Raw genomic sequence first — 13,024 nt, 5'->3', positions numbered from 1 at the left:
AAATTGTATGCTCTATCTGAATTATGAAAGAAAACAATTTGGGTTTTGTGTCCCTTTAACAAACACGTTTTTTTATAACTTATAATTAGCAACATTTGTTGCACTTAATATTAACTGATACATAGGGGAAGGTTCAAGAATGGTAAAACTAGGGTGGAATCTGTAGTATCTAGTATGGTATCCAGTGCTCTGTTACCACATTTATAAATAATCTGTTTCTTACCAGTTTACTGATTGCCAATATCAGTAACCTTATATAGTGAGCACCAATATATGAATATGTAATTAGATTACCTGTCCATATAGACTTACACTGTGTGCAGAATTATTAGGCAAATGAGTATTTTGACCACATCATCCTCTTTATGCATGTTGTCTTACTCCAAGCTGTATAGGCTCGAAAGCCTACTACCAATTAAGCATATTAGGTGATGTGCATCTCTGTAATGAGAAGGGGTGTGGTCTAATGACATCAACACTCTATATCAGGTGTGCATAATTATTAGGCAACTTCCTTTCCTTTGGCAAAATGGGTCAAAAGAAGGACTTGACAGGCTCAGAAAAGTCAAAAATAGTGAGATATCTTGCAGAGGGATACCGCACTCTTAAAATTGCAAAGCTTCTGAAGCGTGATCATCGAACAATCAAGCGTTTCATTCAAAATAGTCAACAGGGTCGCAAGAAGCGTGTGGAAAAACCAAGGCGCAAAATAACTGCCCATGAACTGAGAAAAGTCAAGCGTGCAGCTGCCAAGATGCCACTTGCCACCAGTTTGGCCATATTTCAGAGCTGCAACATCACTGGAGTGCCCAAAAGCACAAGGTGTGCAATACTCAGAGACATGGCCAAGGTAAGAAAGGCTGAAAGACGACCACCACTGAACAAGACACACAAGCTGAAACGTCAAGACTGGGCCAAGAAATATCTCAAGACTGATTTTTCTAAGGTTTTATGGACTGATGAAATGAGAGTGAGTCTTGATGGGCAAGATGGATGGGCCCGTGGCTGGATTGGTAAAGGGCAGAGAGCTCCAGTCCGACTCAGACGCCAGCAAGGTGGAGGTGGAGTACTGGTTTGGGCTGGTATCAACAAAGATGAGCTTGTGGGGCCTTTTCGGGTTGAGGATGGAGTCAAGCTCAACTCCCAGTCCTACTGCCAGTTTCTGGAAGACACCTTCTTCAAGCAGTGGTACAGGAAGAAGTCTGCATCCTTCAAGAAAAACATGATTTTCATGCAGGACAATGCTCCATCACATGCGTCCAAGTACTCCACAGCGTGGCTGGCAAGAAAGGGTATAAAAGAAGAAAATCTAATGACATGGCCTCCTTGTTCACCTGATCTGAACCCCATTGAGAACCTGTGGTCCATCATCAAATGTGAGATTTACAAGGAGGGAAAACAGTACACCTCTCTGAACAGTGTCTGGGAGGCTGTGGTTGCTGCTGCACGCAATGTTGATGGTGAACAGATCAAAACACTGACAGAATCCATGGATGGCAGGCTTTTGAGTGTCCTTGCAAAGAAAGGTGGCTATATTGGTCACTGATTTGTTTTTGAATGTCAGAAATGTATATTTGTGAATGTTGAGATGTTATATTGGTTTCACTGGTAAAAATAAATAATTGAAATGGGTATATATTTGTTTTTTGTTAAGTTGCCTAATAATTATGCACAGTAATAGTCACCTGCACACACAGATATCCCCCTAAAATAGCTATAACTAAAAACAAACTAAAAACTACTTCCAAAACTATTCAGCTTTGATATTAATGAGTTTATTGGGTTCATTGAGAACATGGTTGTTCAATAATAAAATTAATCCTCAAAAATACAACTTGCCTAATAATTCTGCACTCCCTGTATATTTTAGCATAGATGAGGATTTACAATATGATGATGGAAATATATAAGGTGCAATACGGATATAAGAAGATCCTAGTAACCAATGGTATTCAATATATTGACAATTCTATTTAGTCCAATAACATAATTTATGTAAGAACTTACCTGATAAATTCATAGTGACATATGGGATATACATTCCTACCAGGAGGGGCAAAGTTTCCCAAACCTCAAAATGCCTATAAATACACCCCTCACCACACCCACAATTCAGTTAAACGAATAGCCAAGCAGTGGGGTGATAAAGAAAGGAGTAGAAAGCATCAACAAAAGGAAGTTTGGAAATAATTGTGCTTTATACAAAAAATCATAACCACCATAAAAAGGGTGGGCCTCATGGACTCTTGCCAATATGAAAGAAATGAATTCATCAGGTAAGTTCTTACATAAATTATGTTTTCTTTCATGTAATTGGCAAGAGTCCATGAGCTAGTGACATATGGGATATCAATACCCAAGATGTGGAGTCTTCCACTAGAGAGGGAGGGAATAAAAATAAAAACAGCCATATTCAGCTGAAAAAATTAATCCACAACCCAAAAAAATAAGTTTATTTTCATTTTGAAAGAAAAACACTTAAATCAAAAGCAGAAGAATCAAACTGAAACAGCTGCCTGAAGAACTTTTTTACCAAAAACTGCTTCCGAAGAAGCAAATACATAAAAATGGTAGAATTTAGTAAATGTATGCAAAGAAGACCAAGTCGCCGCTTTGCAAATCTGATCAACTGAAGCTTCATTCTTAAAAGCCCACGAAGTGGAGACTGATCTAGTAGAATGAGCTGTAATTCTCTGAGGCGGGGCCTGACACGACTCCAAATAAGCTTGATGAATCAAAAGTTTCAACCAAGAAGCCAAGGAAATAGCAGAAGCCTTCCTTTCCTAGGACCAGAAAATAAAACAAATAGACTGGAAGTCTTCCTGAAATGTTTAGTAGCTTCCACATAATATTTCAAAGCTCTTACCACATCCAAAGAATGTAAGGATCTCTCCAAAGAATTCTTAGGATTAGGACATAAGGAAGGGACAACAATTTCTCTACTAATGTTGTTAGAATTCACAACCTTAGGTAAAAATTGAAAAGAAGTCCGCAAAACTGCCTTATCCTGATGAAAAATCAGAAAAGGAGACTCACAAGAAAGAGCAGATAGCTCAGAAATTCTTCTAGCAGAAGAGATAGCCAAAAGGAACAACACTTTCCAAGAAAGTAGTTTAATGTCCAAAGAATGCATAGGCTCAAATGGAGGAGCCTGCAAAGCCTTCAGAACCAAATTAAGACTCCAAGGAGGAGAAATTGATTAAATGACAGGCTTAATACGAACTAAAACCTGTACAAAACAGTGAATATCAGGAAGTATAGCAATCTTTCTGTGAAATAAAACAGAAAGAGTGGAGATTTGTCCTTTCAAGGAACTTGCAGACAAACCCTTATCCAAACCATCCTGAAGGAACTGTAAAATTCTAGGAATTCTAAAAGAATGCCAGGAGAATTTATGAGAAGAACACCATGAAATGTAAGTCTTCCAAACTCTATAATAAATCTTTCTAGAGACAGATTTACGAGCTTGTAACATAGTATTAATCACTGAGTCAGAGAAACCTCTATGACTTAGAACTAAGCGTTCAATTTCCATACCTTCAAATTTAATGATTTGAGATCCTGATGGAAAAACGAACCTTGAGATAGTAGGTCCTGCCGTAACGGAAGTGACCAAGGCGGGCAACTGGACATCCGAACCAGATCCGCATACCAAAACCTGTGTGGCCATGCTGGAGCCACCAGCAACACAAATGACTGTTCCATGATGATTTTGGAGATCACTCTTGGAAGGAGAACTAGAGGCGGGAAGATGTAAGCAGGATGATAACACCAAGGAAGTGTCAGTGCATCCACTGCTTCTGCCTGAACATCCCTGGACCTGGACAGGTATCTGGGAAGTTTCTTGTTTAGATGAGAGGCCATAAGATCTATCTCTGGAAGACCCCACATCTGAACAATCTGAGAAAACACAACTGGATGGAGAGACCACTCCCCTGGATGTAAAGTCTGGCGGCTGAGATAATCCGCCTCCCAATTGTCTACACCTGGGATATGCACCGCAGAGATTAGACCGGAACTGGATTCTGCCCAAGCAAGTATCCTAGATACTTCTTTCATAGCTTGGGGACTGTGAGTCCCACCCTGATGATTGACATAAGCCACAGTTGTGATATTGTCTGTCTGAAAACAAATGAACGGTTCTCTCTTTAGCAGAGGCCAAAACTGAAGAGCCCTGAAAATTGCACGGAGTTCTAAAATATTTATTGGTAATCTCGCCTCTTGAGATTTCCAAACCCCTTGTGCTGTCAGAGATCCCCAAACAGCTCCCCAACCTGAAAGACTCGCATCTGTTGAGATCACAACAGGTTGGCTGAACAAAAGAAGCCCCTTGAGAGCACACTTCTCCCACAGGAACTATGGCAAGCATACTAAGCTGGTTTGATATCTAAATATTAATACTGGTAACCTCTATACTGCTGGTGAATCATATGAGGGGTTTTTGTCCTAGAGTCTAGAGCATTTATTAAATCATAGAGTGAATGGGAATATTTATGTATAATTCTACTGTGGATAATAGCCAGCTTTGTGTTGTCTAGTATTATAGGATACTTTTCCTCTATAAGACAATTGTAACACTGCTATAGCACTGCTGCTAGAATGATCAGATTGCCACAACCATAAGTTATTTACAAGCTGACGCACCTGCAATGTTCTTCAATATTATGCCTTACTAGTCATACCTTCACGCATGCATGATGTGGATTCCCAGGTGACAAAGTAGTAGATTATCTTTAGAACAGTTGTAGTAATTTTATTGCTTTCTCCTTACTCCCTTTTCTACATACTGTTTAATTCTACCGCTCAGACTCACAACGTTTAATGCCTATGTAGTTGTGGGATTTGTTTAACAGGCTGCCTAACTCCAATGCATAAGTATCTGTCCCACACGTTACCAGATAAGGAACTCACTACCCCACTGACCACACTATATATAAATCCTTAGAGACACACATATTGCCATTTAGTTTATACTCATATTAGTTTGCAACTAGTAGCTGTTAATTATGTATTTATACAGAGTGTATATTGTTCTATTTTCTTATATCTATATATAGAGTTTGCCTTTCTGTTTTCTATACATATATATTGCTGACGGCTGATTCTCGCAATTCTTAAAGATAACTGGCGGGTGTCCTAATTATATGTATCATACACATTAGTGTACACTAGCACTATTTCACTTAGTTGACATCAGCTATTCTAAACTCACATTATCTTTTTAATATTATCTATAGCTGTGTCCATAACAGATTATTCTAGAGTGTTTATTGAAAAATGAGGTTTATCAGTTGAGATCCAAAAGTGGTCTCCTTTATTGGAATTAACCTCCTTCTCTTGGACTATATAGTGATGAGGCCCACGAGTGACCTCTTATATTCATAAGGAGGGCAACCAGATCATTAGGCATTTGAATCATTCGCTATATTTATTGATTTCTGTTTTTCAAAAATCTACACTGTATGGTTGAAGCTTCTTGTCCTGTGATGTGTGTATTACAGCGAATATTGTATTTTACTGTTTTACGTTTTATGTATGCCTTATTTTGAACCTCAAATAAAAAATTATAAAAAAAAAAAAAAAAAAAAGAAGCCCCTTGAACCAAACGATGGTGATCTATCCACCATGTCAGAGAGTGTCGTACATTGGGATTCAAGGATATTAATTGTGATATCTTTGTATAATCCCTGCACCATTGATTCAGCATGCAAAGCTGTAGAGGTCTCATGTGAAAACGAGCAAAGGGGATCGCGTCCGATGCTGCAGTCATGAGACCTAAAACTTCCATGCACATAGTCACTGAAGGGAATGACTGAGCCTGAAGGTGCCGACATGCTGCGACCAATTTTAAACGTCTCTTGTCTGTTAGAGACAGAGTCATGGACACTGAATCTATCTGGAAGCCTAAAAAGGTGACCCTTGTCTGAGGAATCAAGAAACTTTTTGGTAAATTGATCCTCCAACCATGTTTCCGAAGAAACAACACTAGTTGATTCGTGTGAGATTCTGCAGTATGTAAAGACTGAGCTAGTACCAGGATATTGTCCAAATAAGGAAACACCGCAATACCCTGTTCTCTGATTACAGATAGTAGGGCACCCAGAACCTTTGAAAAGATCATTGGAGCTGTTGCTAGGCCAAATGGAAGAGCAACAAATTGGTAATGCTTGTCTAGAAAAGAGAATCTCAGAAACGGATAGTGTTCTGGATTAATCGGAATATGAAGGTATGCATCCTGCAAGTTTATTGTGGACATATAATGTCCTTGCTGAACAAATGGCAGAATAGTCCTTATAGTCACCATCTTGAAAGTTGGTACTCTTACATAACGATTCAAAATTTTCAGATCCAGAACTGGTCTGAATAAATTTTCTTTCTTTGGTACAATGAATAGGTTTGAATAAAACCCCAAACCTTGTTCCTGAGGAGGAACTGGCATGATTACCCCTGAAGACTCCAGGTCTGAAACACACTTCAGAAAAGCCTGAGCTTTTACTGGATTTACAGGGATGCGTGAGAGAAAAAAATCTTCTCACAGGAGGTCTTACTTTGAATCCTATTCGATACCCTTGAGAGACAATGCTCTGAATCCAATGATTTTGAACAGATTTTATCCAAAAATCCTTGAAAAACCTTAATCTGCCCCCTACCAGCTGAGCTGGAATGAGGGCCGCACCTTCATGCGGACTTAGGGGCAGACTTTGGTTTCCTAAATGGATTGGATTTATTCCAATTTGAGGAAGGCTTTCAATTGGAAGCAGATTCCTTGGGAGGAGGATTGAGTTTTTGTTACTTATTCTGATGAAAGGAACGAAAACGATTAGAAGCCTTAGATTTACCCTTAGGTTTTTTATCCTGAGGCAGAAAAACTCCTTTTCCTCCAGTGATAGTTGAAATAATAGAATCCAACTGAGAACCAAATAAATTATTACCTTGGAAAGAAAGAGATAGTAATCTAGATTTAGATGTCATATCAGCATTCCAAGATTTAAGCCACAAAGCTCTTCTAGCTAATACAGCTAAAGACATGGATCTAATATCAATTTTGATAATATCAAAAATGGCATCACAAATAAAATGATTAGCATGTTGCAGTAAGCGAGTAATGCTAGATATGTCAGGATCCAATTCTCGTTGCGCTAAATTCTCCAACCAAAAAGTTGAGGCAGCCGCAACATCAGCCAAAGAAATAGCAGGTCTGAGAAGATGACCTGAATATAAATAGGCCTTCCTTAGATAAGATTCAAGCTGCCTATCTAAAGGATCCTTAAAGGAAGTACTATCTTCCATAGGAATAGTGGTACGTTTAGCAAGAGTAGAAAAAGCCCCATCAACTTTGGGGATTTTTTCCCAAAACTCTATAGATTTTGCTGGTAAAGGATACAATTTTTTAAACCTTGAAGAAGGAATAAAAGAAGTACCTGGATTATTTTATTCCCTAGAAATCATATCAGAAATAGCCTCAGGAATAGGAAAAACAGCATTTAAACGTTTATTAGACTGAACGTCAATAGGACTGGTTACCTCAATATCCAAAGTAATTAACACTTCTTTTAATAAAGAACGCATATACTCTATTTTAAATAAATAAGTAGATTTGTCAGTGTCAATGTCTGAGGAAGGATCTTCTGAATCAGATAGATCCTCATAAGAAGAGGATAAATTATTATGTTGCTGGTCATTTGAAATTTCATCAGCTAAATGAGAAGTTTTAAAAGACCTTTTACTTTTATTAGAAGGTGGAAATGCAGACAAAGCCTTCAGAATAGAATCAGAAACAAATTCTTTAAAATTTCCAGGTATATCATGTACATTAGAAGTTGAAGGAACTGCAACTGGCAATGTACTATTACTGATGGAAACACTATCTGCATGTAAAAGTTTATCATGACAACTATTACAAATGATATTTGGTGGAATAATTTCTACACTTTTACAACAAATGCACTTAGCTTTGGTAGACCCGATGTCAGGCAGCAATGTTCCAGCAGAAACTTCTGAGACAGGATCAGATTGGGACATCTTGCTCAATGCAAGAGAAAAAACAACATATAAAGCAAAATTATCTATTTCCTTATATGACAGTTTCAGGAATGGGAAAAAATGCAAAAGCATAGGCCTCTGATAGAGAAAAAAGCAAGAGGCAAACATCAATGGGGTATTGAAATAATGAAAAAAATTTGGCGCCAAGTATGACGCACAACGTAACGTAAACTTTTTTGGCGCCAAAAATAACCGGAAATGACACACTCGCGTCACTAATGACGCCACCATGTGAAAGGTCTCGGCGTCATGTATGACGCCGGAAATGACGAAGTTGCGTCATAAACGTATTTTTCCATGCCAAAAATGACGCAATAAAGTTTAGCATTTGACGCACCCGCTGGCCTAATACCCGCAATTGCAAGAAGTAGTCAATTGAAAAAAAGACTAAACCCCAGGTAAGAAATACATTTCTTAAAATGTTTATATTCCCCAAATATGAAACTGACAGTCTGCAGAAGGAAATACATGAACCTGACTCATGGCAAATATAAGTACAATACATATATTTAGAACTTTACATAAATGCATAAAGTGCCAAATCATAGCTGAGGTGTCTTAAGTAATAAAAAACATACTTACCAAAAGACACCCATCCACATATAGCAGATAGCCAAACCAGTACTTAAACAGTTATCAGTAGAGGTAATGGTAAATTGAGAGTATATCGTCGATCTGAAAAGGGAGGTAGGAGATGAATCTCTACGACCGATAACAGAGAACCTATGAAATAGACCCCCGTTAGGGAAATCATCGTATTCAAATAAGTGATACTCCCTTCACGTCCCTCTGACATTCGCTGTACTCTGAGAGAAATCAGGCTTCAACAATGCTGAGAAGCGCATATCAACGTAGAAATCTTAGCACAAACTTACTTCACCACCTCCATAGGAGGCAAAGTTTGTAAAACTGAATTGTGGGTGTGGTGAGGGGTGTATTTGTAGGCATTTTTAGGTTTGGGAAACTTTGCCCCTCCTGGTAGGATTGTATATCCCATATGTCACTAGCTCATGGACTCTTGCCAATTACATGAAAGAAAGCAGGTATAACTCACATTTTTAATTTTTTGCCATTTTTAAAATTATGTAAATATTTTTTTTTCCAATAAAAGATGTTCAAAGCAATACTCATTAGTGCCACATATATAGAATATTGAGGTAATTGTGCCTCTATTTATTTTCCTTTGTCTCTAGCCATCCTCTTGTGAGAGTATTTGGTGGAGTGCTAGACAGTGTATACTTTTCTCAGTGTATTTACTAATTTTTTGAAGTTTAATGTATTTACTTACCTGATCGAGGGAAGTTTCTGTGTCACTTGCAATCAGTCTGAGAGGTTGGCCACCATTCCTGATAAGATAGGTTCCAACTCTGTCCACAATCCCTCCAAAGTGTTCTTGCAATAGTAGGGAGCACAGCTTAGTCTCTGATTGAGTCATAGCTTTACGTGGTCTAAATGAGATATATGTATATTTATTACACCTGGTGCATCACTGAGCAGGCAATAAAAACATCTCATAAGGACCTTGTCCAGGTTTTAGGTTTGAAACATTCAATAAGATTGTATCTTTTCTTACCTCATATCCCTCTAAAATCCAGTACACGTCACTATTAACTGTAATTGTTTTATAGACATAGACTACTATGCATCAAATATTCCTCTCGTCTCACTCATAATGCCTGTGATTTGCTCATGGGTGTTGTACTAAATTTTTAATGGATAATACTGTGCTGAATAAATTAAAATAGCTTGTTAGGCTTGTCGTTTTACCAACAATACAACTAATGTAGTATCCTCTATCATACAGTGAACATTAATAAAGTGATATTAGTTGTGCAAAAAAATATGTACAATCATTCATTAAATTCCCTATTACTTTTACTGGTCTCATGTCGGCACTTATTTAGCTCCCCATAATCACCACCATTCATTTTGGGGGATTGTGACTATATTATTAGTGGCCTATTTTAAAAATACATGGGACTGGCCTTAACATGCCCAGTAATCGCATCCCTGTATCACATTGTCTCCAGCAACCCTCAGCAAGTATGGAACCAACGTCACCATGGCAACCGATACAAGCAAATCCCTCCTAAATTTGCTGTCACCTCAATTTAAGGTGATTTCATTCTTTTTCGACAAACTAGTACCATACATACCCACATGAAACAACCAAGTTTAAAATCCACCTAGTCTGTTTTCATTTTGTCAATAAAGTTTATACAAAAACTTGTTAGTGTTAGTAAGGATAGAGCGTTTCCTAAAGGGTGGCGCTCCTGTCTCAGTCTTAGTGGTGCCCGGAGGACTGACATCACGGGCTTCGCAGTAGGGTTGTCTCAACAGCAGGAGGAGGAGGAGAGCGGGCAGGAAAAAAAATGGCGGAGGCAGCGGCAGTATCACAACATCGCTTTTTTTGCCACTGTTGTAAAGGGGAAGTCAGCCCAAAGCTACCGGTAAGCTAGGTGCTTAAAGTCCGCGCCTATATTTGAGTTATAATGGCTTGGCTGGTTACCTCTGTTGGTGCTATGGTTAAGAGAAGGCTTGGGTTCACTGTTGGTGGGGGGGGATAATGAAGACGGGCTTGGATTTATAATTGGTGAAGGGTAACATGATAGACTGAGATCCACTAGAAATGGGGCTTGTCAAACTTAAATAAACTTGAGTTAGGTTGTTGGGGGGTTAAGCTTGGATCTAGTGTTGGGGGGGTTAAAATGAGAACTTGAATCTAGTGTGGGGGGGCTGAAGGGGAAACTTGGATTTAGTGCTGGGTGGGGTTGAAGGGAAACTTGGATCTAATGTTGCGGGGGGGGGGGTGTTGTTGAAATGGAATCTTGGATCTAGTGTTGGGGGGGGGGGGTGTTGATAGGGAATCTTGGATCTAATGTTGGGGGGGGTGTTGAAAGGGGATCTTGTGTGTTGGGGGGGTGTTGAAAGGGAATCTTGGATCTTGTGTGTTGGGGGTGGTGGTGTTGAAAGGGAATCTTGGATCTAATGTTGGGGGGGGGCGATGTTGAAAGGGAATCTTGGATCTAATGTTGGGGGGTGTTGAAAGGGAATCTTGGATCTTGTGTGTTGGGGGGTGTTGAAAGGGAATCTTGGATCTTGTGTGTTGGGGGGGTGTTGAAAGGGAATCTTGGATCTTGTGTGTTGGGGGGGTGTTGAAAGGGAATCTTGGATCTTGTGTGTTGGGGGGGTGTTGAAAGGGAATCTTGGATCTTGTGTGTTGGGGGGGTGTTGAAAGGGAATCTTGGATCTTGTGTGTTGGGGGGGTGTTGAAAGGGAATCTTGGATCTTGTGTGTTGGGGGGGTGTTGAAAGGGAATCTTGGATCTTGTGTGTTGGGGGGGTGTTGAAAGGGAATCTTGGATCTTGTGTGTTGGGGGGGGTGTTGAAAGGGAATCTTGGATCTTGTGTGTTGGGGGGGGTGTTGAAAGGGAATCTTGGATCTTGTGTGTTGGGGGGGGTGTTGAAAGGGAATCTTGGATCTTGTGTGTTGGGGGGGTGTTGAAAGGGAATCTTGGATCTTGTGTGTTGGGGGGGTGTTGAAAGGGAATCTTGGATCTTGTGTGTTGGGGGGGTGTTGAAAGGGAATCTTGGATCTAATGTTGGGGGGGGTGTTGAAAGGGAATCTTGGATCTAATGTTGGGGGGGGGGGGGGTGTTGAAAGGGAATCTTGGATCTAGTGTGTTGGGGGGGGGGGGGTGTTGAAAGGGAATCTTGGATCTAATGTTGGGGGGGGGGGTGTGTTGAAAGGGAATCTTGGATCTAATGTTGGGGGGGGGGGTGTGTTGAAAGGGAATCTTGGATCTAATGTTGGGGGGGGGTGTTGAAAGGGAATCTTGGATCTAATGTTGGGGGGGGGTGTTGAAAGGGAATCTTGGATCTAATGTTGGGGGGGGTGTTGAAAGGGAATCTTGGATCTAATGTTGGGGGGGGGGTTGAAAGGGAATCTTGGATCTAATGTTGGGGGGGGGTGTTGAAAGGGAATCTTGGATCTAATGTTGGGGGGGGGTGTTGAAAGGGAATCTTGGATCTAGTGTGTGTGGGGGGGTGTTGAAAGGGAATCGTGGATTTGTTGGGGGGGGGGTTGAAAGGGAATCTTGGATCTAGTATGTGTGTGTGTAGGGGGGTGTTGAGAGGGAATCTTAGATCTAGTGGGGGGATGTTGAAAGGGAATCTTGTATCTAGTGTGTGTAGGGGGGTGTTGAAAGGGAATCTTAGATCTAGTGGGGGGTGTTGAAAGGGAATCTTGGATCTAGTGTGTGTGGGGGGGTGTTGAAAGGGAATTTTGTATCTTGTGTGTGTGTGTGTGTGTGGGGGGGGGGTGTTGAAAGGAAATTTTGGATCTAGTGTGTGTGGGGGGGGGTGTTAAAAGGGAATTTTGGATCTAGTGTTGGGGGGTGTTGAAAGGGAATCTTGGATCTAGTGTTGGAGGGGGTGTTGAAAGGGAATCTTGGATCTAGTGTTGGAGGGGGTGTTGAAAGGGAATCTTGGATCTAGTGTTGGAGGGGGTGTTGAAACAAGTTAATCTTGGATCTAGTGGTGGGGGATTGGAAGGCAAGCCTTGAGTTCAGTGTTGGTTGGAGTGTAAGGCAAGCTGGAATCCAGCATGGGTGGGGGCTAACAGGAAAACTGGGTTGTTTGGAACACAGTCTTTGACAAGTGCCCCAAGGCAGAACATGCTGTGATCTGAGATGTCATTTAGAAAATGGAGTATGTCTGCAGAAATAATGGGATGCATGCAGGAACTGTTAGCGCTATTGCTTTGCAGTGTTCCCTTAAAACAGTGCTGTTCTTTGGCTGCACTGTGTAAGTTTTTCTTAACACACCACAGAGAGAAGTGCTGTTTGAACAGAACAGTCAAATACGGAGCAGCTCTGCAAAGCGGCCGCACATCGATTACTGACTGGCTCTTAAAGATTTTTTCAATCCTGCCCCCTAGCGTTCCCCCGTCGTCTGCAAAGCTGTGACTTCTGAATGTAAGA

The 13,024-nt window shown here is 40.4% G+C and overlaps 2 protein-coding genes across 2 annotated transcripts in view; one reads left to right on the top strand and one right to left on the bottom strand.

Annotated features, from left to right (window-relative positions):
• Positions 1 to 10,238, bottom strand: part of POLR3C (RNA polymerase III subunit C) — a 97,263-nt gene extending 87,025 nt beyond the window's left edge. The window contains 2 exon segments of the mRNA XM_053704496.1: positions 9,332 to 9,491; positions 10,200 to 10,238. Coding sequence (XP_053560471.1) covers positions 9,332 to 9,478 — 147 coding nt within the window. The 5' untranslated portion in view covers positions 9,479 to 9,491; positions 10,200 to 10,238.
• A 126-nt stretch (positions 10,239 to 10,364) lies between these two features.
• The window catches only part of RNF115 (ring finger protein 115), a 152,214-nt gene continuing 149,554 nt past the window's right edge, over positions 10,365 to 13,024 (top strand). The window contains exon 1 of the mRNA XM_053704494.1: positions 10,365 to 10,493. Within this exon, the coding sequence (XP_053560469.1) occupies positions 10,416 to 10,493 (78 nt within the window). The 5' untranslated portion in view covers positions 10,365 to 10,415. The remainder of the gene's footprint in view (positions 10,494 to 13,024) is intronic.

The sequence above is a fragment of the Bombina bombina genome, chromosome 1 (assembly GCF_027579735.1).
Source record: "Bombina bombina isolate aBomBom1 chromosome 1, aBomBom1.pri, whole genome shotgun sequence".
NCBI classification, from domain to species: Eukaryota; Metazoa; Chordata; class Amphibia; order Anura; family Bombinatoridae; genus Bombina; species Bombina bombina.
This window is presented reverse-complemented; position numbering and strand designations above follow the sequence as displayed.